The sequence below is a fragment of the Vespa mandarinia genome, chromosome 8 (genome assembly GCF_050613455.1).
Source record: "Vespa mandarinia isolate Hongniang chromosome 8, ASM5061345v1, whole genome shotgun sequence".
In the NCBI taxonomy this organism is placed as follows: domain Eukaryota; kingdom Metazoa; phylum Arthropoda; class Insecta; order Hymenoptera; family Vespidae; genus Vespa; species Vespa mandarinia.
The window spans coordinates 3,642,287-3,666,231 of record NC_140817.1 but is presented as its reverse complement, the minus strand read 5'-3'; the positions used below and the strand labels follow the sequence as shown (position 1 = coordinate 3,666,231).

Sequence of the window (23,945 nt, the reverse complement as noted above, 5' to 3'; positions counted from 1 at the left end):
TTAGACATGTTATCGTCACTGTATATTTATTAAACGTATCGTAAAAATATTTATGAAAATAAAATATACATATTTCAAGGATGTATAAGGAAATAGAACGATGCTCATATACAGGAGATCTCATATATTCGTATCTATATATCAAATAAATATAAATAAAATAAAATGTATTGCTTAAATATATAAGCGATATAATCAAAGACAAATATACGTAGATGCAACAAATAAATACAAAAATTTTCTTTCATTTCAAAATTGATTAATAATTTCTTTTCTGACTGACTTAGGGTAATAATTTTTACAGTAGAATCTTCTGTATCCGAATCAATAATGGAGGTAGAAGAGAACGAAATATGGAATTTTCGTGTAACAGTAAATGTAAATAATACAGCTTTGAACATCTTTTAGGAAATTAAGATAGGCTTCGTTGAAAATCAAAACGGCTATAATTCAAAAACAAAATCAAATAAGGTATATATTTATAAAATTTTTTTTTATTTTTTAAATTGACTAAGAATCATCCATTAAATATTTTACAATTGTACGAAGAGAGATTCTATATATACAATTATTTCTTAAATCTTAATTTATTCATTTTACCATTAACAAATGCATTTGGATTAACAGTATTTTTTTTTTATATAATTAAATTTTCTTTCCTTTGTTATTGCAATAGGGAGCTTTACTTTCAACCGGTACATAAAATGAGCCAGTTTTAGGATATGTCTTTGCATTTAATCCAACGCAAACACACTCATTTCTTGTGCACGTCGAAACAGGTTGAGGATTCCTAAAAATCCAATGTATTTTTAATATATAGTTACAAATAATAATAATAATAATAATAATAATAATAATATATTTATCCCGCCGGTAAATCGTATATTTTTTATTAAAAAATTAACTGCATAGTGATAATTTTACGTTCATTTCTTAACAAATCAAACATAAAAAAGAGCAGAATATTAAAGAATATAAAATACTTTGACTGTGGGACTCCAATTAAACAACATTCATGTCTTATGCACTCGGTAAAGTATTCCACGGCTCTCGCATGAGAACAAGAATCTCCATCAATAACTGCAAAAGTAAAGATTATTAAATAATTATTTATAAAACCATATAATCATATGACAAAGCGAATAATATAATTGACTGAATATTTTTGTTTTTTTTTAAATTCTTATCTACATCCAAAATGACTATAATTTAATATATACATACGAGAACAACCAGGTTGATTATATCCTTTATTCATGTAGAAATCGACAATTCCAAGGGTTCTCAATGTTCCTTTAAAGCTTGATGTATGTATAATTTGAACATAATTTGCGTCTGTCTCACAGATTCTCTGAGAACAATCATTTGACTGGAAGAAAGGCCCAGCAGGATCAAGCCCAATAATTTCAGAATATTTTCCTAATCCTAACTCTTGAACTTTTTTGCCTGCAAAACCTGAAGTATGTGCGCCCAAACTATGTCCAATCAATCGTATATTTGCCATTGGCACATTATATTTTTGTACAAGCATCTTGGTAACCCTATAGAAAGAAACAAATAAAAGAAATATATATATATATATAATGTATAATTAAACAATAAAGTTTTTCAATATGTTTCCTGTGACTTACGTAGCGATATAATTTCCAACTAAGCGTATATTTTTGACGGCAATAGGATAATATGCATACTTAATACCTGAGAATTCATAAGTACAAGCAGCCACACGCCAATCGAGCAAGATTAAAAGAAAATCATCCTTAAAATTATAATTAATTTATTAATCTTACTCCTAGTAAATACTCCTAGTAAATGTTTTAATGATCATATTTTCAGATCAGGAAATCATACTTTATTTAACAAAGCTTCTGACATAGCCATGAAATTTTTTGCGATTGGAGATGAAATAAAACCATGTGTAAGGAATACAATTGGACGTTTTATGATTGATTTCTTAAATTCATTGTCTTCCTTTATTGTATCTAGTGTATAAAAATTATGAGTTCGGTTTTCCCTAAAAATATATAGATTTTAAGTGATATTTGAATACAATATATTCTATTGTATCTGAGCAATAATAATGACACTTAAGGAACAAGAAAAATAAAAACTAAAAAAAAGCAGAAAGAAGTTACACTTTTATACATACAGAATAAAAATAATAAATAATCCATTGATCGACTACCTTGTTAAAACAATCATCTTAACAGTATCATCACTGTAAGGACATGGGTTGAATCTATCTAATTCATTTGATGACGTCGGATCACCTACGAACATTATGAATTTAGACGATATTAAAGTAATCTATTTACTATTAAAAAAATATATATATATACATTTTTTAAGTAAATTTAAAAAGTTAAATATAATCTCAATTAATTTTATAAAATATCAGACAATTTACCATACGCGTAGCAATAATGTAACGTTTGTACTAAACAAAAAAATAATAAGTATTTTAAATTCATCGTTTCTAATTAATGTTTCTTGTAGAAATAAACACAAATTTGTCTCGGATAAAGAATATTGACAATTGTGACAAATACTCTATTACTATATATACTATTCAGGTACATTATAAACCGAATGTTATTATTGAGATAAGACCTTTACATATTTATAGAAAGTATTAATAAATTTTTACATTCGCATATATGTTAGATGCGTGCAAAAACAGTAAACTTAACTATATTTTTACTTGCAATACTTTCTTTTCTCGTAAAATTATTTCATTACAAAGTCATTTTCTCGTGAGTTCAAAATCTTTCAAAATTTTTTATTGACTAAGCGTGTTCAAACCAAACATTTTATATTTCTATAACTACAATATAAGTACTTCTAATATTACAAAAGTAATTCAGTTTTGAAGATAAATACACGCACATTCGAAAAAAATTCCTTTCATTTCAAATTCATTAACTTAAAATTTATTTGTAGTTTTTTTTTAGCTAAGTTATCGTCATAATTTCTACAGTAGAATCTCCTATATTCGAATCAATAGGATAGCGGAAGTATTAGAAATGTGAAATTTTCGTATAACAGTACAATCACGTTTTTGATGTAAAACTTCATTAATTTTTGCTTACTTATCATAGTCACGCCGGACATTGTTATCTTTATATTACATTTTTATGATGAGAATTCGTTCGGTCAAGCAGAGGACAGTTTCAATTGTAACACTTTATTCTTACTACATATTTGTGACAGAAAGAGGTATTTATAACTGAAAAACATTCTGTTCGCATAGTAGAACGTTTGGATAATAGAATATTCAGATAACTTTCGTTTGCATACGAGAGGATTTTTTTTATTTCATGATCTGTTGATGATATCGAAAATGTTGAAAAATGATGGTAATGTAAATTTTATTAGATCGCTCCTTTTATTCGATTTTCTTAACCGATGATTATTTTTTGAAGATGAAATCTACATAAATTTATCCTAAAATAAATACTACACATCAATTTGCTATAAACGTTCTTTCATTTGTTTTTATACGAAAACAACTGTGAAAATCCTAGTTGTACGGATAGGTCCAATACAAGCATTAAATTAATAAAATCGAGTCTATATGTATATATATAGCGCCATCCAATAATCGTACGAGAGATGCTACATTCTCGTATAATACTAAAGATTCGTCCTACTTTATTTTAAAGTGTAAAAAGTTTCATGGAATCCAAACTACTATGTAATAATTCATTATCCATGACCGCTCATTTAAATATGCAATAACCGTATTGCAATGTATTTAGTAAATGTCAAGTATTTATATTAATGAAAGCGTTGGTATCTATATATTTTATGATAAATGGACTGCTACATATATGTATATATGGAATATTCATGTATGTGTCCTTTAAAGAAGTATACATTAAAATAAATTTTCTTAAAACATAAAGATTATAAAAAATAGAAATGTATTTTTAAAATATATAAGTGAAGACTTATACCAAGTCCCACACCTTTCTATCTCTCTTTGATAAAAATGTGTACCTTTAAATATGTATTCGTAAATATGTATGCCGAATGTGTGCAGAAAATGACAGTGTAATATTATTATTAAAGCATTTATTATATATATATATATTCATATATATAAGTAAACTAAGAAAGATTCATTAAAATGTACGTCCTACTTGAATTTTCTTTTGTTTTATATTTATAGAATTATATGGAATTGATTATTTACTATATGCCCAAATAAAAACACATCGTAAAAGAATTCAACAAAGTTTCTAATAAATCCAAACAAAATCCAAACATATGAAAAAAATAAGATATTTATTGATAAGATGTTTGTCAACATTATATTTACATGGAAAGAAGTCATTTCGAACATCTCTTAGAAAATTAAGAGTTTGTTAAAAATCAAAACCTATCAATAAAAACAACTCAAAAACAAAATCAAATAGGATATATGTTTATATAACTCTTTTTATTTTATAAATCTGTTAAGAGACAACTATTAGATATTTTGCGAATATAAGAATTGACATTTCGCATATATAATTATTTTTTGAATCTTAATTTATTCATCTCATCGTTAACAAATGCATTTGGATTAATAGTAATTTTTTTTTATATAATTAAATTTTCTTTCCTTTGTTATTGCAATAAGGAGCTTTACTTTCAACCGGTACATAAAATGAGCCAGTTTTAGGATATGTCTTTGCGTTTAATCCAACGCAAACGCACTCGTTTCTTGTGCACTTCGAAACAGGCTGCGGATTCCTAAAAATCAAATGAATTTTTAATATATTATTACATAAAATAATAATAATAATTAATAATAATAACGTATTTATTCCGTCGGTCAATCGTATATTTTTATTAAAAAATTAACTGCATAGTGTTAATTTTACGTTCATTCCTTAACAAATCAAACATAAAAAAAAGCAGAATATTAAAGAATATAAAATACTTTGACTGTGGGACTCCAATTAAACAACATTCATGTTTTATGCACTCGGTAAAGTATTTCACGGCTCTCGTATGAGAGCAAGTTTCTCCAACAATAGCTGCAAAAGTAACGATTATTAAACAATTATTTATAAAACTCTATAATCATATAGCAAAACGGGTAACATAATTGACTGAATATTTTTGTTTAAATTCTAATCTGCATCTAAAAAGCCTCTAATTTAATATATACATACGAAGACCGCAACCGGGTTGATTTTTTCCGTTATTCATGTAGAAATCGACAGTTCCAAGGGTTATCAGTGTTCCTAAATGATTTGATGTATGTATAATTTGAACATAATTTGCGTCTGTCTCGCAGATTCTCTGAGAACATGCCTCTGACTTGAACGAAGGCCCAGCAGGATCAAGCCCAATAATTTCAGAATATTTTCCTAATCCTAACTCTTGAACTTTTTTGCCTGCAAAACCTGAAGTATGTGCGCCCAAACTGTGTCCGATCAATCGTATATTTGCCATCGGTACATGATATTGTTGTATAAGCATCTTGGTAACCCTATAGAAAGAAACAAATAAAAGAAATATATATATATATATAATGTACAATTAAACAATAAAGTTTTTCAATATGTTTCCTGTGACTTACGTAGCGATATAATTTCCAACCAAGCGTGTATTACTGGCGGCATAATTGTAATATGCAAGTTTCACACCTGCAATTTCATTAGTACAAGCAGCCACCCGCCAATCGATCAAGATTACAAGATAATTACCCTTTAAATTATTATTAATTTATTAATCTTGAATACTTTGTCTCTTCTAGTAAATATTTTAATAATTGTACTTTCACATTATGAAATCTTACTTTATTTAACAAAGCTTCTGCCATAGCTAGGAAATTTTCTGCGGTTGGGGATGAAGTAAAACCATGCGTAATGAATGCAACTTGATGTTTTATGGTTGATTTCTTGAATTCATTATGTTTCTTTATTGTATCGAGTGTATAAAAATCATGTTTCTTATTTTCCCTAAAAATATATAGATTTTAAGTGATATTTGAATATAATATATTCTATTGTATCTGAGCAATAATAATGACACTTAAGGAACAAGAAAAATAAAAACTAAAAAAAAGCAGAAAGAAGTTACACTTTTATACATACAGAATAAAAATAATAAATAATCCATTGATCGACTACCTTGTTAAAACAATCATCTTAACAGTATCATCACTGTAAGGACATGGGTTGAATCTATCTAATTCATTTGATGACGACGGATCACCTACGAACATTATGAATTTAGACGATATTAAAGTAATCTATTTACTATTAAAAAAATATATATATATACATTTTTTAAGTAAATTTAAAAAGTTAAATATAATCTCAATTAATTTTATAAAATATCAGACAATTTACCATACGCGTAGCAATAATGTAGCGTTTGTACTAAACAAAAAAATAATAAGTATTTTAAATTCATCGTTTCTAATTAATGTTTCTTGTAGAAATAAACACAAATTTGTCTCGGATAAAGAATATTGACAATTGTGACAAATACTCTATTACTATATATACTATTCAGGTACATTATAAACCGAATGTTATTATTGAGATAAGACCTTTACATATTTATAGAAAGTATTAATAAATTTTTACATTCGCATATATGTTAGATGCGTGCAAAAACAATAAACTTAACTATATTTTTACTTACAATACTTTCTTTTCTAGTAAAGTTATTTCATTACAAAGTCACTTTTTCGTGAGTACAAAATCTTTCAAAATTTTTTATTGACTAAACGTGTTCAAACCAAATATTTTATATTTCCATAACTACAATATAAGTACTTCTAATATTACAAAAGTAATTCAGTTTTGAAGATAAATACACGCACATGCGAGAAAAATTCCTTTCATTTCAAATTCATTAACTTAAAATTTATTTGTAGTTTTTTTTTAGCTTAGTTATCGTCATAATTTCTACAGTAGAATCTCCTATATTCGAATCAATAGGATGGCGGAAGTATTAGAAATGTGAAATTTTCGTATAATAGTACAATCACGTTTTTGATGTAAAACTTCATTAATTTTTGCTTACTTATCATAGTCACGTCGGACATTGTTATCTTTATATTACATTTTTATGGTGAGAATTTCTTCGGTCAAACAGAGGACAGTTTCAATTGTAACACTTTATTCTTACCACATATTTGTGACAGAAGGAGGTATTTATAACTGAAAAACATTCTGTTCGCATAGTAGAACATTTGGATAATAGGATATTCGGATAACATTTGTTCGGATACAGGATGATCTACTTTTTTTCTTGATCTGTTGATAATATCTAAAATATGGAACAATGGCGGTAATGTAAATTCAATTAGATTAAAGTTGTTACCTTTACTCGATTTCATTAACATATGATTACTTTTCTATGATGAAAACCGTATTCATGTATCCTTAAATAAATTTTAATCATCATTTTAGAGTAAATATTCTTTAATTTGTTTTTAACATAAAAAAAACATTATAATGCAAAAATATCATCTAATATCCAAAAAGATCTATAGTAATAATAATGAACATTTTAAATAAATATTCATTAGACGTTATTTACCCGATTTCTAAAGTTTTAGTAAAAATTTCTTTTTTTCTTTCGATGGCAAAGCTAATAATCCTTTGATAATCTAATTGATAATTTTATTATTCTTACATAATCGTTTTATAAACAAAAATATAATTTTTCGAAATATTTTTTATGAATTTCTTCTATAATTATTCATATATTGTAGATACAAATATACCAAGAAAATGGCATAGGTTCTAATAATTTCCATGTGAAATCGGCGATGAGAATGCGAGTTCTGTATATAGCATCAATACAAGTTTTAAAATAATATAAAATTGAGAGATGTGCATCATTATAATATCACCTTGGTATTACATGACAGAATTTACATACCTAGTATAATACGAAAGATATCTCATATTTAATTCTGAACATTTAAAAAATATTACAAAATCAAACTACATATATTAAACTAATTTACTTTGACTATTCATTGTAATATGTAATCATATTAAATGATTAGTCCGTACTTATCAAATGTCATCGTAAAAATATTTATGACAATGAAAATTTGTATAAATATTTTAAGATAAATAGAAGTTTAAAATATTAATTTTTTTTTTAATATTATTTAAAATTTAAAAATATTATTTGAAATTCATTGTGTACAGAATTGTGTATTGATAATGTCGAAACTCTTCACGAAAGAATTAAACAATGTTTCCGACATGAACATATAGAGAGAATAAGATAATTATTAACCCTTTGCACTCGAAGTTTTTTTTCTTTCATATTACCAGCAACTCGAAGCAATTTTAATGAAAAGATCATATTTACATGTAAATTAATGATATACGCATTAAAAGAAAAGTCATCGTTGTATGTTATTATTTTTTTAATTGTTTATGAATACAAATGTTATGATATATAAAAAAAACAAAAAATTATTGTTACCAAAAGCGAAATATCCTATAAATAGTTTTTACGATTTGTTTTTGTCCTTATGTTAAAAACTGAAAATTATTTGCATTGTCTCCGTAGCAGAGCCCTCGAGTTTGAAGACAAATTTTAAATGGCTCCGTTTCGGAGCCCTCGAGTGCAAAGAGTTAATAAAATGAATGCAGGATTTTATTAACATGCTAGGAAGTCATTTCGAATACCACTTAGAAAATTAAAACAGGGTTTGTTGAAAATCAAAAGCGCTATAACTCAAAAACAAAATCAAATAAGGTATATGTTTATAAAACTTTTTTTTATTTTTTAAATTTGCTAAGAATCGTCCATTAAATATTTTGCGATTATACGGGACGAGATTCTGTATATACAATTATTTCTTAAATCTTAATTTATTCATTTTACCGTTAACAAATGCATTTGGATTAATAGTAATTTTTTTTTATATAATTAAATTTTCTTTCCTTTGTTATTGCAATAGGGAGCTTTACTTTCAACCGGTACATAAAATGAGCCAGTTTTAGGATATGTTTTTGCGTTTAATCCAATGCAAACGCACTCCTTTCTTGTGCACTTCGAAACTGGCTGCGGATTTCTAAAAATCAAATGAATTTTTAATATATTGTTACATAAAATAATAATAATAATAATAATATACGTATTTATTCCGTCGGTCAATCGTATATTTTTATTAAAAAATTAACTGCATAGTGTTAATTTTACGTTCATTCCTTAAAAAATTAAACAAAAAAAAAAGCAGAATATTAAAGAATATAAAATACTTTGACTGTGGGACCCCAATTAAACAACATTCATGTCTTATACACTCGGTAAAGTATTTCACGGCTCTCGTATGAGAGCAAGCTTCTCCAAGAAATGCTGCAAAAGAAAAGATTATTAAACAATTATTTGTAAAACTCTATAATTATATAACAAACTGGATAATATAATTGACTGAATATTTTTGTTTAAATTCTAATATGCATTCAAAAAGGCTATAATTTAATATATACATACAAAGATAGCAACCAGGTTGATTATATCCGTTATTCACGTAGAAATCGACGGTACCAAGAGTTCTCTCTGTTCCTAAATTGTTTGATGTATGTATAATTTGAACATAATGTGCGTCTGTCTCACAGATTCTCTCGGAACAATCATTTGACTTGAACAAAGGCCCAGCAGGATCAAGCCCAATAATTTCAGGATATTTTCCTAACTTAAACTTTTGATATTCTTTCCCTGCAAAACCTGCTATTTGTGCCCCTAAACTATGCCCTATCAGTCGTATATTTGCCAGTGACACTTTATACTTTTGCATGAGTAACTTGGTAAAACTATAGAAAGAAACGGAGGACAAAAAATATTTTATATATATATATATATAAAATATATAAATATATATAAAATGTTTACTTTTACTTACTCAGCAATATATTTTCCAACTGCACGTGTATTTTTTACGGCATTAGGATAACCAATAAACTTAAGAATTTTAAATTCATGAGTACAAGCGCCGTCCCTCCAATCGATCGAGATTACCATACAATCATTCTTAAAATAATAATTAATTTATTAATCAAAAATACTATTCTTCTCATGATAAATGTTTTAATAATCATATTTTTCATTATGAATTCTTACTTTTTCTAACAAAGCTTTTGTCATATCCATGTAATTTGAATTATTTGCAGATGAAATGAAACCATGTATAAGGAATATAACTGGAATCGATGATAGATCAGATTTTGGTAATATTCCGCCTTTGCTTAAATTATCTAGCGTAAGAAAAACACCATTCTGGTTTTCCCTAAAAGTATATGTAATTGTTAATTTATAGTTATGTAATATCTTTAAAAAAATTTCTATTCTATTGTATACATATATATATATATATATATATTTATTTATTTATTTATTTATTTATTTTGATGATAACGCATGAAAAAGGAAAAGAAATAATTTTGACAAGAAACGAATTTGAGAAAACCGATGTCATAATAAAAAAAAAAGAAACATTGATTCTGAATGGCTGGAGACATACAACTACCGTACTTGCCCTAATCGTTGTTTATGCTAAATACGCTTGTATTCATATAAAATAAAAGTAACAAATAATCATTACCTAGTAGAGAGAACAAATGAAATCTGCTCAGGAACAAGTGTACATTTTGGAATCAGGCCTCTATCTAATTCGTTTGATAACGATGGATCACCTACGAACATTATGAATACTTATAGTTTTGAAGTAAATTATATATATATATAAATTTTGGTAAATATTAGTAATATAAAGTAAAATTAAAAATTCAAATGCGATCTCAGTTAATTTTATAAAATACACGATAGTTTACCATGTGAATAGCAATAATGTAGCAGTTGCACTAAACAAAAAAATAATAATAGGTATTTTAAATTCATTCTTTTCGATTTTTGTTTCAAGTAAAAACAAACGGAAAATTATCCCGAATAAAGAATATTGACAATGTTACAAATATTCTATTACTATATATACTATTCCAATGCATTATAAACCGAATATTATTATTGAGATAAGACATTCTCGGTTTATAGATTTGTATGAAATATTAAAATAATTGATATTTAATAGATATTATGTAATAACAGAATTTTTTATATCCAGATATATGTCAAATACGTTCATAAACAAAGAACTATTCATATTTTTATCGGTAATAATTCTTCATTTTTTTGAAAGTCACTTCCTTGCGAAATCACTTTTTCGTGAATTCAAAATCGTTTTGTATCTTTTATTAGCTAATCGTGTCTAAACCAAAAACTTTATCTTTTAGGTATTATAACTTAAATATTTTTGATATTATAAAAATAATTCAATTTTTCAATATAAATACGCACACATCCAACAATAAATAATTCCTTTCAATTCGAATTTATTAATTTTAATTTTAATTGCTTTTCATTTTTTAGCGCCATAATTTTTACAATAGAACTTCTCGTATACGAATTAATAGGAAGACAAAAATGTTCGAATAATGGGATTTTCAGATAACGCATGATCACGTTTCGGATGTTAAATTTCATTCGTTTCCATTTAATTGCTATAGTCATGTCGTGTATTGTTATCTTTATATTATTTTTTTATTATCAAAATTCGTTTGATCAAAGATAAAACGTACGTTGTATCATTTTACGTGTACTACGTAACAGAGTAAGACACTTGTTGCTAAGAGACATACTGTTTGAATAATAGAATCAAGTAAAACGTTCAATTATTAGAATATTCGAATGCTGGATGTTCTGGTGTATTCTATAATTTATTGGTAATATCAAATATTTGGAACAATAATGATAACAAAAATACTGTAAGATTCAGGTAAATTTTTATTTGATTTCTTTCAGTGATTATTTTTGTAAAACTATATCCACATACATGTGTTCTTAAATAAATCTTACACATAATTTTGGATCACATTCATTTATTTTTAACAATATCTGGCTAATTTATGAAAAAATATCATCTAACATATAAAAACACTTATATTAATTGAAATAATAAATATTCTTAATAAATATGTATTAAACGTTATTTTTCTGATTTCTCCATTTGTAAAAATGGCTCATGCAATACTTTATGTAGTCGTTCTGCTTTTAAAAAGCTAAATCCAGGACATAAAGCTAAGGTATCAGTTGATGCATTAGCTATATCTTTCAATGTGCCAAATGTTGACAAAAGTGTAGTTGCATCTGTTTTGTTAACAGATCTAACCGTAGTAAAAGCGTTAATCAACTGTAAAAACAAAAATATAGAGAAAATAAGTATGCTTGTATTGTATTGTATTGTATTGTATTGTATTGTATTGTATTATAGTATGTAAAATACAATATATTAAGACAACAACAAAAAAAAACCACCAATCTATATATACTTTTTGATAAGGAGCTGTTCCGCTACGATCCATTATTATATCAGGTGGTTTGTTCTCATAAATTTTATAAGTTTCTATAATCTTTCCTGCATCCTCTGCGTTCCAAGCTAACATTAACGTTAAATCAGCAAGTATACATATCCGTGTCAAATGTTTTAATGCATGATGTGGATCAGCAACATCTACCTGCATTTTTAAAAAAGTAGATTATTAATATTATCTCATATCAATTTGTAAATGAAAAAATAAGTGGATAAAGTATAAAGAAGAAAAAAAGATATTCTTTACCTGAACCAAAAGTACTCGAAGATTGTACGCATTGCCTAATAATTTCAGACGATCATGAATGTAATCTGGATTTAATTGATGATATCTTATCGATAAAAAAAGAGCACATGTAGTCTTTCCCATCACATAATCTGGTACAATTTCAGAATATTCCCAAGGTATATTGATTATAAATTTCAACAAAGGATTCCCTTTCTACAAATATATGTATATATATATATATATATATATACACATAATCTTTCATTATATATCAATTAATAATAATCTAAAAATATGACTAATATCATACATGATCTTACTTGTTTTGGACTAACAAGAAGAGTATTAAGTCGTACATTAGTCTTTTTTGTCGACGGTCCTGGATTTTCTGTAAAAAAAAATAATCAAAGAGATGAATATCTAAGATCAGATATTATTTAGAAAAGTAGAAAGAAGTAGTAAGTAGATTTTACCAGCACATTCATTAGGTTTTATTTGTTTGGATGATAAAGAATTTTGACAATTAGTACTCTCTCTTTTATTGCTCATTGTTAAAAAAGAAACATATCGAATAAAGATCTCATTAAGATATAATACTAATTTATTTCTTTAGATGAAAGAAAAAATAATCTTCTTTTTTTATCCTAAAACTAATGAACCTCTTCTTCTCATTAGGATCGCACAAGCGCCACAATGTATATCTACGGCTGATTGAGTAAGCTCTGTATTGGTGGTATAATGAAAAATTTTCAACCAGTCGTACGTGTACCCGTAGCCGCGTATGTACTGTAACGTTTGCTATGGGGAACCTTGAACCTTGTTCGGTTAATTAACACAAACATGTATTAATACGTATTGTAATGTTGTTTTTTTTTTTCGTGAATTTTCGAGATAATTATTTACAAATTTTTCTGTTATCAATAGCCGCATATTCATTAATGGTATCATAAATGTAATTGTAATTAATTGAACTGATTTTTAGTAACATATTTATTACAATATTATTAATTTATTATTAATTTAGTAACCTTTGCCCGCGTTATTTCTTAATCCATAAATTATTTATAACCTCTGTATATTGAAACGAAAAATTGTATATTATTGAATAGAGTTTTAATATTAAGTTTATATTAATTCGGTATTTAATTTAATGCTTCAAATACGAAAAAATATGTTTCTTGTTTGCGTAACTGTGGGGCTAGTCCTCTTAGCTTCGAAATATCGTAATAACATGCTTCGAGGTGTCAAAAAAATATATTCCAGTATAAAACGTAGAAGTAATAAATCGAACAATAACGATAAAAAAGAAATTAAAATCGAATTAAGTCAAATTATTCTAGCTGACTCTTTAGAGAAAAGCGATTACGCTATTCAACGTATTTATTGGTAAGTATAAACTACTATATAAATATCTATAACCTTCAAATAATGCTATACATTTTTTTCCCCAACCTTTCCTTATTTCACTGAGTAGTTCTATATCTTGTTTGTTTATATTGTTCGCTTTGCGTTCCATAATCTCATTCAAACGTTTTCCTTTCTCCAAATATTCATTAGTTATAATTCAAATAATATAAATATTAATTTGTTTTCCTTTTAATATATTATTGTTATATTATAATATAATATGATAATATAAGGAATAATGAAATATAAACTTTTTGCACAGCAATTTATCAGATGGTATACTAGGTTTTGATTGTGAATGGGTAAACGAAGGGCCCGTGTCCCTACTCCAACTTGCTACATATAATGGAGTATGTGCTTTATTTCGTATTAATAAAATTGGATTCATTCCTCCAAGATTACAGGTATTTATATAATTATCTTGAAATGATATAACAAGTAATATTGTAAATGATAATATTATAATTATATGATTTTTTTTTTCTTTTTTTTTCTTTTTTTTTTCTTTTTTTTTCTTTTTTTTTTCTTTTTTTTTTTTTTTTTTCTTTTTTTAGGAATTACTAGCTAGTAAGCGTATACTTAAGGTTGGTGTAGCTCCATTTGAAGATGGACAGAAAATAATAAAAGATCATGGATGTGCAGTTTTGGGTACTCTTGATTTAAGAAGATTAGCAGAGTGCTTTCAACTTCCTACTCCTAAAAGTTTGGCAGCAATGTGTTTAGAATATCTCGGTACAAAAATAGAAAAATTAATAGAAGTGAGATGTGGTGATTGGGATGCGGATACTCTTTCTGACGATCAAGTAGCTTATGCTGCTTGTGATGCCATGGCATCAATTCTTATTTATCATCAGGTAAAAATATTTTTTTATATATATTTTATATAAATTATAATTTCTTTCTTTCTTTCTTTCTTTTTTTCTTTTTTTTTTTTTTTTTAATTTAACAGATAATGCGAGAAGCTAAAGAAAAATTATCATTAGTTGAGAAATTTGTGATATATTTATGGAAGATTTGGTTTAAAGATGATGCCATGAAATTTCATGGTTTACCTGCGGGATTAATTGATATGAGGTGGTAAATCTTATTATCTAAAAAGCAAAAACATTACAAATAAAATATTATATACAAATATTATGTATTTGACTATTTATTAGAAATATTTATTGATAATACATGTTCAAGGTTCAAGGGTCACAAAACAAATATAACTTCCAATAATAACAATGGTATTAATAAATATCACAAGAATATTATAAATAATATCGTAACTAACGAAGGATTAAGTTTAAATATAAATGAACATGAAAGTAATATACCTATAAGGAAAAAACCATTATATCATAATTGCTATTTACAAGCACCAGATGGAGATATATTGTGTACATGTGACCGTAAAAAGGCAGAGTGGTATATAAAGAAAAATTTAGCAGATGTTGTTGAAGAACAACCCTTTACAGTAAGATTGAAATTTGAACCATCTGGACGTGCATTAGGAGAAGTTGGTCAATATTATACACAAATCAAAATTAATCAATGTGTTGTTTGTGGTGCTTCAGAAAACTTTATTCGAAAAAATGTAGTACCAAGAGAATATCGCAAATATTTCCCATGTAAGTTATCAAACTGGTACAAAAATGTATGAGTGCAATAAATTTGTAAAAATTTATTGCACTTAAATAAATATATTTAATATATTACATTAATAATATATAACAAAATATTTATATACAAAAAAATCTTTTCTAGTGGTAATGAAAGCTCATCAATCTCACGATGTATTATTATTGTGTCCAACATGTCATGAGAATAGCAAAAGTCATGATCTGCAGCTCAGAAGAAAGCTTGCAGATATGTGCAACGCTCCTCTAGCAGGTCCACTTACTCATACAAATTGGAAAAAATTACATTGTGCTATTAAAGCTTTACGTAATGAACCAATGTTACCACTTCAACGACAAGAAGAACTTACAAATATTATCTTAGAATATGCAGGACAACAAGAAATTACTCCAAATCTGCTTAATTCATTGGATGAAGAATTGAAAAGTGCTCTGTCTTCATCAATTAATCAATCAAAACAACAACCACATGGCTTAAAAGTACATTCTTTTTCTTTTTTAAATAAAAATAAAAATGAATAAAATGAATTTAATATTAAATAATATATGATTATACATTACAGGTAGTTCAATGGTTTGAAGAAAGGGAAGGCGGTCTTGTAGAATTGGAAAGAATTTGGAGAGAACATTTTCTAACCACCATGAAGCCACAACATTTACCAAATTTGTGGTCAGTAAGGCATAATCAAGAACGACTAACTATTCGTCAAACACAAAATAGAATAGATCCCCAAGATGCAAAGGTAGCAGGATTAATATATTAAGGTTTTACAAATGTACCTGAAAGTATTCGTATAAGAGCGAGTACTTATATCAAAAAGACTATCAAGAAAACAATATATCTCTTGAATATAAATTATTTCATATAAAGTTCTAAATATTGTCTAACTATAAATAGAGAAAATTTTTACTTTTTTAATACACACTAAATTTAACGTTGGTGTATTTTTATGAAAAACACCATGATTTTTGAGGTATTTGTATATTCATAAACTATTTATATAGATATCTATAAAAACAAAACAAAAAAAAGCAAAAACAAAAAAAAAAGAGAGAAAGAAAAAAGGCTTCCATTGAAAAATATTTATGTATGTATCATGTAAAATAGAATAACCTTTTAGAATTTCATTATAAGTGATTACAATTATTTAAAAGGTAATATCTTCTGTATGACAAACAAAAAAATAAGTCCTACTGTGTTTATCTCTATTTCAAATAATCACAGAGTTCGTAGTATTTATTAATGGTATTATATATCATAATATGTACAGATTCCTAGAATTCAGTAGAAGAATTTATATTTATAGGTAAGTATACTAGAACGTTTTAGAAGCTTCTTGTTTAGTTGAATTTATATTTGGAGATGGTGGTTGATATTTCATTTCTTCGTCGATGCGTTCTTTAGCTCTGACAACTTTAGATTGTAAATAAAATGACCCACCTCTGGATCTGTCATTTGCCTCCATTAAATATTTATAATTTTGTTCAATTAGGTCCGTTTGATCAGGTCGTTCTACGTTAAGAATACGTAATGCTTCATTCAAAGTCATGCCTGTACGTAGGTTAGTGGCTGCATGTCGTGCACCTCTTTCACCTCCTCCGGCTCTACGTGCAGCCTCTTCACTTGCTGCTAATTCTTGACGTATTGCTCGTATAAAAGCTTTACCGATAACTTGCGTTCCAGTTATAATAATTTGTATTAAATATTTAGCCATCGTACCTTTGCATGTAACTAATTACAAAACGGACTCAATCAAATCATTTTCCCTAGAATTAGTGGCGCTGCTTACATATAACACCGGAAGCACGTGTTTCAACGGTGTTTCGAATCGAGATAAAAAATAACTAGAAAAACTTGTAAAACGATGAACGTTCAAAATCTGATTATCGATATTTTTTAAGAAAAAAAAAAAAAATTGAATTTAATTCGTATCTAACATGTTCCTATATTATAACTATAAAATATATATGTATATACATTTGGTATATGCACTTTGAAATGAACAGAACCCTGGCGGGGAGGGAAGGGAAAAACCATTGAATATCGTGTTAACGTTATTATACATATATATATATATATATATTCAGAAAAATACAAATTGTAATATCAAACAAATAAATTTACTGTAAGGAATAAACAATCAGCAATAAAACGATTCATATGAAATTAAAAATGTATGTGTTATTTTTCGCGTTATAAATCGATAAAATTTCGAGTATATCGCGTTACGTTATCGATAGTAAGCTTGTATAGACTATCGATAAATTATCGAAATCTAACGTTACCCTTCGCTCGACGATACTCGGTGATATATAATTTGCGCGTTGAATTTTCAAGTTCCTTAACCTTTCGAATTAATTATGAAAATCTTTAAACAGTACTATCAAATTATAATTAATAAATAGAGACTCTAAATACTCTATTTTTATCGAACAAATATAATAATAAGATTTCAGAACTGTGAGTATATCTAAGTGTTCACTTTGTTGGTAGCTTCTCTTTTATGTCAACATAATTGACTGCCGACTGGATCGCGTCCTATGTTAAGATAAATCTTGTTAAATAATTTATACGGTTAAATAACCATGTAAGTTGCATTATTAAAATCAAATATAATAATAGACGTGTTAATTTATCGATAAATGATCACACGTATCACGTAATGTTTATTATTCATTTGACATGGTGGAGTTAAAAATGTGTAAACGAGTTTCTGTGTACAAAGTTTAATTACATAAAATTACTTGATAGTACATCATCTGTTTATTATATTACTAGAAAAAAATTCTACACACACAAAAGAAAAAGGACTCAATAGTTTATAATGATTCGGTAATGATTTATCTCTGTGTGTGTATGTGCCTATATATATATATATAATTTTTCCTAAAGATACTAAATTTTTATTTAAATATTCTTTGTAGGCTATTTGCAAGTAAATTATCTTCAAATCAACTATATTTTTGGATGTTTAAAAATGCCTGGTTGCGCAGCAGTTGGCTGCAATAATCGCAGTGAGAAAGGCTATATTATGAAATGTTTTCCTCGTGATCCCAAATTAAGAAAGATTTGGCAAGAGCGTGTAGCTAGGGCAGATTGGAAGCCTTCAAACAATTCTTTTCTTTGTCATGTACATTTTGAACCACAAGAATGGTCTATTACACAAAGTGGTAGGATAAGGTTAAAAAAAAATGCTATACCTTCTATTTTCACTGTAACGTCGACTAGAAAGTCTCCAAAAAAACGTAAGAAATTAATTCATACAAAAAAGGAAAAGGATTGTCAAAGTAGTCAAAACATGGAATATCTTGAAATTGATACAGAATGTTCTTCAACTGGGAATATTGAAGGAAAAGATTCTGATTTTCAAGACACAGATGAAATTTCTCAATCTTTGGCATTTGAAACTCACGATAATGTTTATCAAATGACCAAAATTAGGAATAATTATGATGATCATATACAAGATCATGTGGCTGCTAACAATGCTCAAGATGGTATAATTCTAGTCTCAGATGAATGTCACACAGAAACAGATCATTTTATGAAAAAAAATAATACTATGTCGCATATAAATGAAAGTGATAAAATTAGTGGCAACACTAATGGTGACCAAGGCCTAGCACTAAATAATAGTGAAAATTTATATGTTAAAACAGAAGTTAAGTCTGAAAATACAAGCGGCAAATTTGAAGATAATTACGATGATATAGAAGAAAAATTGAAACAAATCTGTGATGGAAGAAGTATGAATGATGAAGATTATTCAGAAAATAATAGAATTAATTGTATCACTAAGAAACAAGATGATACAGAAAGAAGTACGGAAATAAGTTTAAACGATATCAATAATAAAATTCTTTCAGCAACAGGAATGGATTACAAAGAACCTATAAAGCATGAAATAGGTGATATTCTTATTGATAATAGAGAAAATGTTGAAATCATTTTTGGTACTGAAAGTGGAGATGAAAAAGTGGATAATTCTCAGTCTGTTTCATGCATTAGTAATTCATTTACAAATCCTCATGAAATTACAGATTCTGTATTAAATGTGGATGGTATTCTTTGTATCAAAGAAGAGAAAAAAGTCTATAATGAAGACATTGAGGAAAATTTTGGTAAGGATGAAGTACATGTTATACCAAATATGAGAGCAGCCATGAAACGTAAAAGAAGAACTAGAGAAGAGATAATGAAGTCCATAAAAAAATCAATTGGTAGTACTTCCGAACAAGACATCAACTTTACACATAACAGTGATGTTTCAGATAACAATACAGATAAACATACGGGGATTGATATGAAAACCAATGACAAAAGAAATACAAAAACTAACAATAATCATGGACAAATGGAAAAAACAGAATTTACGATTAAAATAACTGGTGATCCTAATGATGTATGTGATATTGTTCAAGAGCTAACAACACAAGATAATGCAAATCATAATTTTCAAGAAGTTCATAATTCTTGTGAAAAGCATGATCATAGAACTATAGTTACATCTGTTATAAAGCTGAAAGATTATCCTATAAATTTACATAATGTTACAAAAGAATTATGTAACAATCACGAAGATTTTACAATAAAAAATAAAGATTGCTTTTTACGAAGAAACCCTGTATCCACTAATAATACTGAAACAGTTAATCTTAAAATAGAATCGGTTAGTGGTTCTCAGAAAAATAATCTTTCTACAAATTCTACACCATTAGAGAAAAAGATATTTAATTTATGTAATAGTTCTCAAACAATCAATTATAGTACTAATAAAATGGAACAATTAGGAAAATTAACTGCACATGACATATCTTGTGAATATGAGTTGCTGCAGCAGAGATCAAAAATGCAAGAAGAAGTCATTCAGAAATTAACTAATCGATTAATTGTATTTAAAGGAATGGAAAATAATTTAAGGAAACAAAGTAAATTGTTACAAAATAAGACAAAGGAGGTTGAAATGTTAACAAATAAATTAAATACAAGAGCAGTATCTACACAGTCATTAATTAGTAATAAAAAAAGTTTAGAATCAAAACAGAGATTAATTGAAGATTTATCAAATAGGGTGAATTATTTAGAGGTAGTTAATAAGAAATTAATGAAAACTATGACATTAGAATCTCAACAAAAAAGAAAATTAGAAGGACACATCAAACAAAAAGATGATCAGATAAAAGAATTGAATTGGAAGTTAGAAAAAGCCTCTAAATATCTTGAAAGGGCAGAAAAAAATACGAATACTTATAGAAGAAAGATGTTAAATATGCAAACAGTGATGAGGAGAAAAAAGTTATTAGATGAAAAAATGAGTTGGTTCAATGAATTGCTAATTGATAGTGGTAAAGGAGAATTTTCAGAAAAAATTTTAAAAACAGCTGTAACAATTAGGAAAGATTGTGGAAAGGATGGTTATATTAAATTGATTGACTATGGTTTTCCTTTACCTCCATTAACAGCTTTAAAAAAATTTCTTAATACTAATTTGTCAGAAGGGCAAAGCAATGATGAAACAAATCAAGATATTAAAAAGAAACCATTAATAAAAGATGTACAACGTTTAAATAATGAAACAGAAGTAGATATAAAAGATACCAATATATTGGAATCAGATAATAAACCAACAGATTTAAATACTACAGAAACAATAACTGGAACAGTTCAAGATATTTTTAATGAAAATAATGATGGTGATGACTTTACTTCGCATGAACTTAAGAAACATTTTATGGAACAATTGAGTGCTGTCATGTAGCCACATATATATATAATATTCAATCATTCATTTTCTCTTTTTTTACTCATTGCAGATTTAGATGTATGGAAACATAGGTTTTAATATTTGAACACTTTGTTCCTTGTCATTGTATAATAACCATTAAGCATTTGTGAGTATTATTTATTGTAAAATGCGATCATGAGAATAATTTTAAATGTAAATAATGTGTACAAACAGTATAAAATTTACATGTTATGTCGCCTGTATGATAAATATGCATTTGATTAGTGAATCTTAGTTAATTAAATTGATATTCTTAAAGATCATCTGTTGTATGTTATATTATTGTATCCCTTGTATAAAACATGTAAGTTATAGTTAACTGATCTAAACGTTTGATACATAAAAGATAACTTTCTAATTAAAATTTTCCGATTAAAAGTTAAATAAAAATGTTTCCTCTTCTGCATGGACAAAACTTCATTATATTTTAAAGATACAAATTATAAAAAACACAGTGTTCAATATAATTGTAATGGGATTTGTAATTTCTTTTTAGTACAATAATAATATAATTACAATGCTGTATCGGATTTACCTTTGTTTTTATTATTATTATTATTATTATTATTATTATTATTATCGTTGTTAGTATTATTATTAATTATTTTTTTTTTCTCTTTTGGTTTTGCATCTTTCGAAACACTAGTTTTATCACATTCACACCAAGGTGTACTAGACTTGTCACACATCAAAGAGATATTGAGTACAGTCAATGATGTGTTTGCAATTGTCATTTTAATTCTACTTATTATTTTATATGAGATATTACTTAAACCAGTTTCTCTATCTCTTTTTCTAGTAACTTCCCGCTGATTATAACACTTCATCATATCACGCTTTCTATGATTTCTATCATGAATATGTCTGAAATAACAACATAATGACATTTATCAGTATGGTCTATTAATTAGTATTATACAAAACATAGAAATTCAAAATTTTATCATTTATAATATAATATTGAAGCATACTTAAATGTATTATGTGTTCCTGTGGATATATTTTGAGGCCGAGTAATAGTTAAGCCAGCTTCTTTCAACCTAACATAAAATTCATCATCCTCAAGGCCCCAACCCCAGTACTTATTAGACATACCATTAACTTGCATGTAATGCTCTCTAAAAAAAAAAAAAAAAGAGAAAAGTAAAAAACATGAATTTTTAAAAATTCAACATTATTTTTCGATAATAAATTTGTAAATTTGTCAATGTATTTTTTGTATTTTCCAATAATAAATATTCATTAGATAATGAAATTATCTAATCTATAATTACCTTTTAATAAGTAATATACCACCAACAAATGTGGAATAATGATACCTAGGATGCAAATCTGGAGATGATATATGATAAGGACCTTTACTAGGATATACATATAATAATTCGTCATTTAATGGCAATAAATCAACATCATGCATGGCTATATAATGGAAATCTTTACTAGTTTCAAGAAAGCCAACATTAATAAGGGAAGCTCGATTAAATCTGTATCTATCAAACTGCAACATACGAAATAGTTCTAAAATGATTCTTCAACACAAAATTTAAATAATTCAATTTTATTAAAATGATCTACCTGATTTAATATAAATATATGATAGTTTATATTTTGTTTATCTAAAAACTCTTGCATGTGTATTGCAAATGTTAATAATTCATCAAAACGATCTCTAAATGGTACAAGAATAGCTAACTTGTACTTTGATCTTTCAGACTTTTTATGCAATTTAATATTTTGTTTATGAGTATTGTATTGCTTAATCAAAACATCATTCTCGCATTTACATTCGTCTATAATATTAATGAAATAGATTAATGTTTCCTTTTCACATTGAATATATATTAATAAGTAATATATTTACCAATATTGATGGGAACAATACTTATTAAGCAGGACATGATGAAGGTAAGAAAGATACAAATAAGAATATATTTGAACTTGAAGCTCCTCCATACAGCTTCCATAATAATTCAGATATATTTTAACTTCATTTATCACCGAAGTATCTATTCCTTAATCCTACATTGCAATAATTTACAATGCACAATGACATATCTTTTGTACCCTTCGATCGATGAATATTTAATTAATTAAATGATAAAATCTCAAATATTTCATATAATTCGCTCATTCATTATTTCGTTATCCATCGAATTTTTTTATTATCTTTCGATTCGATAATATCAATTCCATTTTACAGATAAAAATAATATGTTTCTTCATGAAAATAATTCCTGAGAATATATATATATATACGTCTACTTCTCTATTTTATGTTTTTTCTTTTTGAAACATTTCTGTCGTTCGATAAGTTAAATTTTTTTATTAATAATTGTTTGACGTACACCACCTGTTTCAATGTTCGATCGTCCAACAAGTGTTGTTTGTATTTTATACGAATTTTTTCATTTATACCATACGTATCATCGTTATTTATCCTTTTTGTGATCAATCCATTCATTATTAATGCACAGTGATAAACGTTTTAATTAATAAAA

At 26.5% G+C, this 23,945-nt stretch overlaps 8 protein-coding genes across 10 annotated transcripts; 2 read left to right on the top strand and 6 right to left on the bottom strand.

The window, feature by feature from the left end:
* Positions 1-574: 574 nt before the first annotated feature.
* LOC118446009 (phospholipase A1 1-like) lies at positions 575-2,518 on the bottom strand. Its single transcript, XM_035876147.2, has 7 exons — positions 2,408-2,518; positions 2,186-2,270; positions 1,852-2,014; positions 1,632-1,759; positions 1,225-1,541; positions 984-1,080; positions 575-790 (listed from the first exon to the last, which is right to left on the bottom strand). The coding sequence occupies exons 1-7, from the start codon at positions 2,469-2,471 to the stop codon at positions 646-648; spliced, it is 999 nt and encodes a 332-aa protein (XP_035732040.2). The 5' UTR covers positions 2,472-2,518; the 3' UTR covers positions 575-645.
* A 1,910-nt stretch (positions 2,519-4,428) lies between these two features.
* Positions 4,429-6,481, bottom strand: LOC146872827 (phospholipase A1 1). Its single transcript, XM_035876124.2, has 7 exons — positions 6,348-6,481; positions 6,126-6,210; positions 5,792-5,954; positions 5,573-5,700; positions 5,163-5,482; positions 4,928-5,024; positions 4,429-4,737 (listed from the first exon to the last, which is right to left on the bottom strand). The coding sequence occupies exons 1-7, from the start codon at positions 6,409-6,411 to the stop codon at positions 4,593-4,595; spliced, it is 1,002 nt and encodes a 333-aa protein (XP_035732017.1). The 5' UTR covers positions 6,412-6,481; the 3' UTR covers positions 4,429-4,592.
* A 2,252-nt stretch (positions 6,482-8,733) lies between these two features.
* Positions 8,734-10,949, bottom strand: LOC118445984 (putative phospholipase A1 magnifin). Its single transcript, XM_035876116.2, has 7 exons — positions 10,809-10,949; positions 10,580-10,670; positions 10,099-10,264; positions 9,881-10,008; positions 9,472-9,791; positions 9,237-9,333; positions 8,734-9,049 (listed from the first exon to the last, which is right to left on the bottom strand). Exons 1-7 carry the CDS (start codon positions 10,873-10,875, stop codon positions 8,905-8,907), a joined length of 1,014 nt encoding a protein of 337 aa, XP_035732009.2. The 5' UTR covers positions 10,876-10,949; the 3' UTR covers positions 8,734-8,904.
* Positions 10,950-11,762: 813 nt separating this feature from the next.
* Positions 11,763-13,395, bottom strand: Ercc1 (DNA excision repair protein Ercc1). Its single transcript, XM_035880884.2, has 5 exons — positions 13,106-13,395; positions 12,953-13,020; positions 12,651-12,845; positions 12,363-12,548; positions 11,763-12,223 (listed from the first exon to the last, which is right to left on the bottom strand). Exons 1-5 carry the CDS (start codon positions 13,179-13,181, stop codon positions 12,020-12,022), a joined length of 729 nt encoding a protein of 242 aa, XP_035736777.1. The 5' UTR covers positions 13,182-13,395; the 3' UTR covers positions 11,763-12,019.
* Exd2 (Exonuclease 3'-5' domain-containing 2) lies at positions 13,379-16,517 on the top strand. Its single transcript, XM_035880870.2, has 7 exons — positions 13,379-14,018; positions 14,302-14,443; positions 14,594-14,893; positions 14,989-15,113; positions 15,225-15,652; positions 15,789-16,141; positions 16,225-16,517. The coding sequence occupies exons 1-7, from the start codon at positions 13,783-13,785 to the stop codon at positions 16,423-16,425; spliced, it is 1,785 nt and encodes a 594-aa protein (XP_035736763.1). The 5' UTR covers positions 13,379-13,782; the 3' UTR covers positions 16,426-16,517.
* A 320-nt stretch (positions 16,518-16,837) lies between these two features.
* blp (mitochondrial import inner membrane translocase subunit Tim16) lies at positions 16,838-17,448 on the bottom strand. The gene has a single exon (XM_035880896.2). It carries the CDS (start codon positions 17,374-17,376, stop codon positions 16,978-16,980), a length of 399 nt encoding a protein of 132 aa, XP_035736789.1. The 5' UTR covers positions 17,377-17,448; the 3' UTR covers positions 16,838-16,977.
* A 499-nt stretch (positions 17,449-17,947) lies between these two features.
* Positions 17,948-21,710, top strand: LOC118447311 (uncharacterized). Of its 3 annotated transcripts, none has more exons than XM_035879148.2 (2): positions 17,948-18,122; positions 18,587-21,710. In XM_035879148.2, the coding sequence occupies exon 2, from the start codon at positions 18,640-18,642 to the stop codon at positions 21,418-21,420; it is 2,781 nt and encodes a 926-aa protein (XP_035735041.1). In that variant the 5' UTR covers positions 17,948-18,122; positions 18,587-18,639; the 3' UTR covers positions 21,421-21,710. The 3 variants fall into 3 exon arrangements, with proteins under 3 accessions (XP_035735041.1, XP_035735036.1, XP_035735032.1); XM_035879143.2 differs by having other exon boundaries at positions 17,948-18,249; XM_035879139.2 differs by having other exon boundaries at positions 17,948-18,494.
* Positions 21,711-21,822: 112 nt separating this feature from the next.
* beta4GalT7 (beta-1,4-galactosyltransferase 7) lies at positions 21,823-23,519 on the bottom strand. The gene is made up of 5 exons (XM_035879212.2): positions 23,309-23,519; positions 23,023-23,237; positions 22,722-22,945; positions 22,419-22,565; positions 21,823-22,311 (listed from the first exon to the last, which is right to left on the bottom strand). Exons 1-5 carry the CDS (start codon positions 23,409-23,411, stop codon positions 21,960-21,962), a joined length of 1,041 nt encoding a protein of 346 aa, XP_035735105.2. The 5' UTR covers positions 23,412-23,519; the 3' UTR covers positions 21,823-21,959.
* Between the last annotated feature and the right edge of the window lie 426 nt (positions 23,520-23,945).

What these genes read in the sequence shown, in the direction of transcription:
- LOC118446009 (XM_035876147.2), bottom strand. Translation starts at nt 2,471, where the DNA reads ATGAATTTAAAATACTTATTATTTTTTTGTTTAGTACAAACGTTACAT. An exon ending in CAGAAGCTTTGTTAAATAAA is followed by an intron (nt 1,760 to 1,851) that starts GTATGATTTCCT and finishes TATAATTTTAAG; the next exon opens with GATGATTTTCTTTTAATCTT. An exon ending in TAATCAACCTGGTTGTTCTC is followed by an intron (nt 1,081 to 1,224) that starts GTATGTATATAT and finishes TTACTTTTGCAG; the next exon opens with TTATTGATGGAGATTCTTGT.
- LOC146872827 (XM_035876124.2), bottom strand. Translation starts at nt 6,411, where the DNA reads ATGAATTTAAAATACTTATTATTTTTTTGTTTAGTACAAACGCTACAT. An exon ending in AAGATGATTGTTTTAACAAG is followed by an intron (nt 5,955 to 6,125) that starts GTAGTCGATCAA and finishes ATATATTTTTAG; the next exon opens with GGAAAATAAGAAACATGATT. An exon ending in TCAACCCGGTTGCGGTCTTC is followed by an intron (nt 5,025 to 5,162) that starts GTATGTATATAT and finishes TTACTTTTGCAG; the next exon opens with CTATTGTTGGAGAAACTTGC.
- LOC118445984 (XM_035876116.2), bottom strand. Translation starts at nt 10,875, where the DNA reads ATGAATTTAAAATACCTATTATTATTTTTTTGTTTAGTGCAACTGCTA. An exon ending in TCATTTGTTCTCTCTACTAG is followed by an intron (nt 10,265 to 10,579) that starts GTAATGATTATT and finishes ATATACTTTTAG; the next exon opens with GGAAAACCAGAATGGTGTTT. An exon ending in TCAACCTGGTTGCTATCTTT is followed by an intron (nt 9,334 to 9,471) that starts GTATGTATATAT and finishes TTTCTTTTGCAG; the next exon opens with CATTTCTTGGAGAAGCTTGC.
- Ercc1 (XM_035880884.2), bottom strand. Translation starts at nt 13,181, where the DNA reads ATGAGCAATAAAAGAGAGAGTACTAATTGTCAAAATTCTTTATCATCC. An exon ending in TTCTTGTTAGTCCAAAACAA is followed by an intron (nt 12,846 to 12,952) that starts GTAAGATCATGT and finishes ATATATTTGTAG; the next exon opens with AAAGGGAATCCTTTGTTGAA. An exon ending in GAACAGCTCCTTATCAAAAA is followed by an intron (nt 12,224 to 12,362) that starts GTATATATAGAT and finishes TTGTTTTTACAG; the next exon opens with TTGATTAACGCTTTTACTAC.
- Exd2 (XM_035880870.2), top strand. Translation starts at nt 13,783, where the DNA reads ATGCTTCAAATACGAAAAAATATGTTTCTTGTTTGCGTAACTGTGGGG. An exon ending in GCTATTCAACGTATTTATTG is followed by an intron (nt 14,019 to 14,301) that starts GTAAGTATAAAC and finishes CTTTTTGCACAG; the next exon opens with CAATTTATCAGATGGTATAC. An exon ending in AACAACCACATGGCTTAAAA is followed by an intron (nt 16,142 to 16,224) that starts GTACATTCTTTT and finishes TATACATTACAG; the next exon opens with GTAGTTCAATGGTTTGAAGA.
- blp (XM_035880896.2), bottom strand. Translation starts at nt 17,376, where the DNA reads ATGGCTAAATATTTAATACAAATTATTATAACTGGAACGCAAGTTATC.
- LOC118447311 (XM_035879148.2), top strand. Translation starts at nt 18,640, where the DNA reads ATGCCTGGTTGCGCAGCAGTTGGCTGCAATAATCGCAGTGAGAAAGGC.
- beta4GalT7 (XM_035879212.2), bottom strand. Translation starts at nt 23,411, where the DNA reads ATGGAAGCTGTATGGAGGAGCTTCAAGTTCAAATATATTCTTATTTGT. An exon ending in TATTGTTCCCATCAATATTG is followed by an intron (nt 23,238 to 23,308) that starts GTAAATATATTA and finishes TTAATATTATAG; the next exon opens with ACGAATGTAAATGCGAGAAT. An exon ending in GGTATATTACTTATTAAAAG is followed by an intron (nt 22,566 to 22,721) that starts GTAATTATAGAT and finishes TTTTTTTTTTAG; the next exon opens with AGAGCATTACATGCAAGTTA.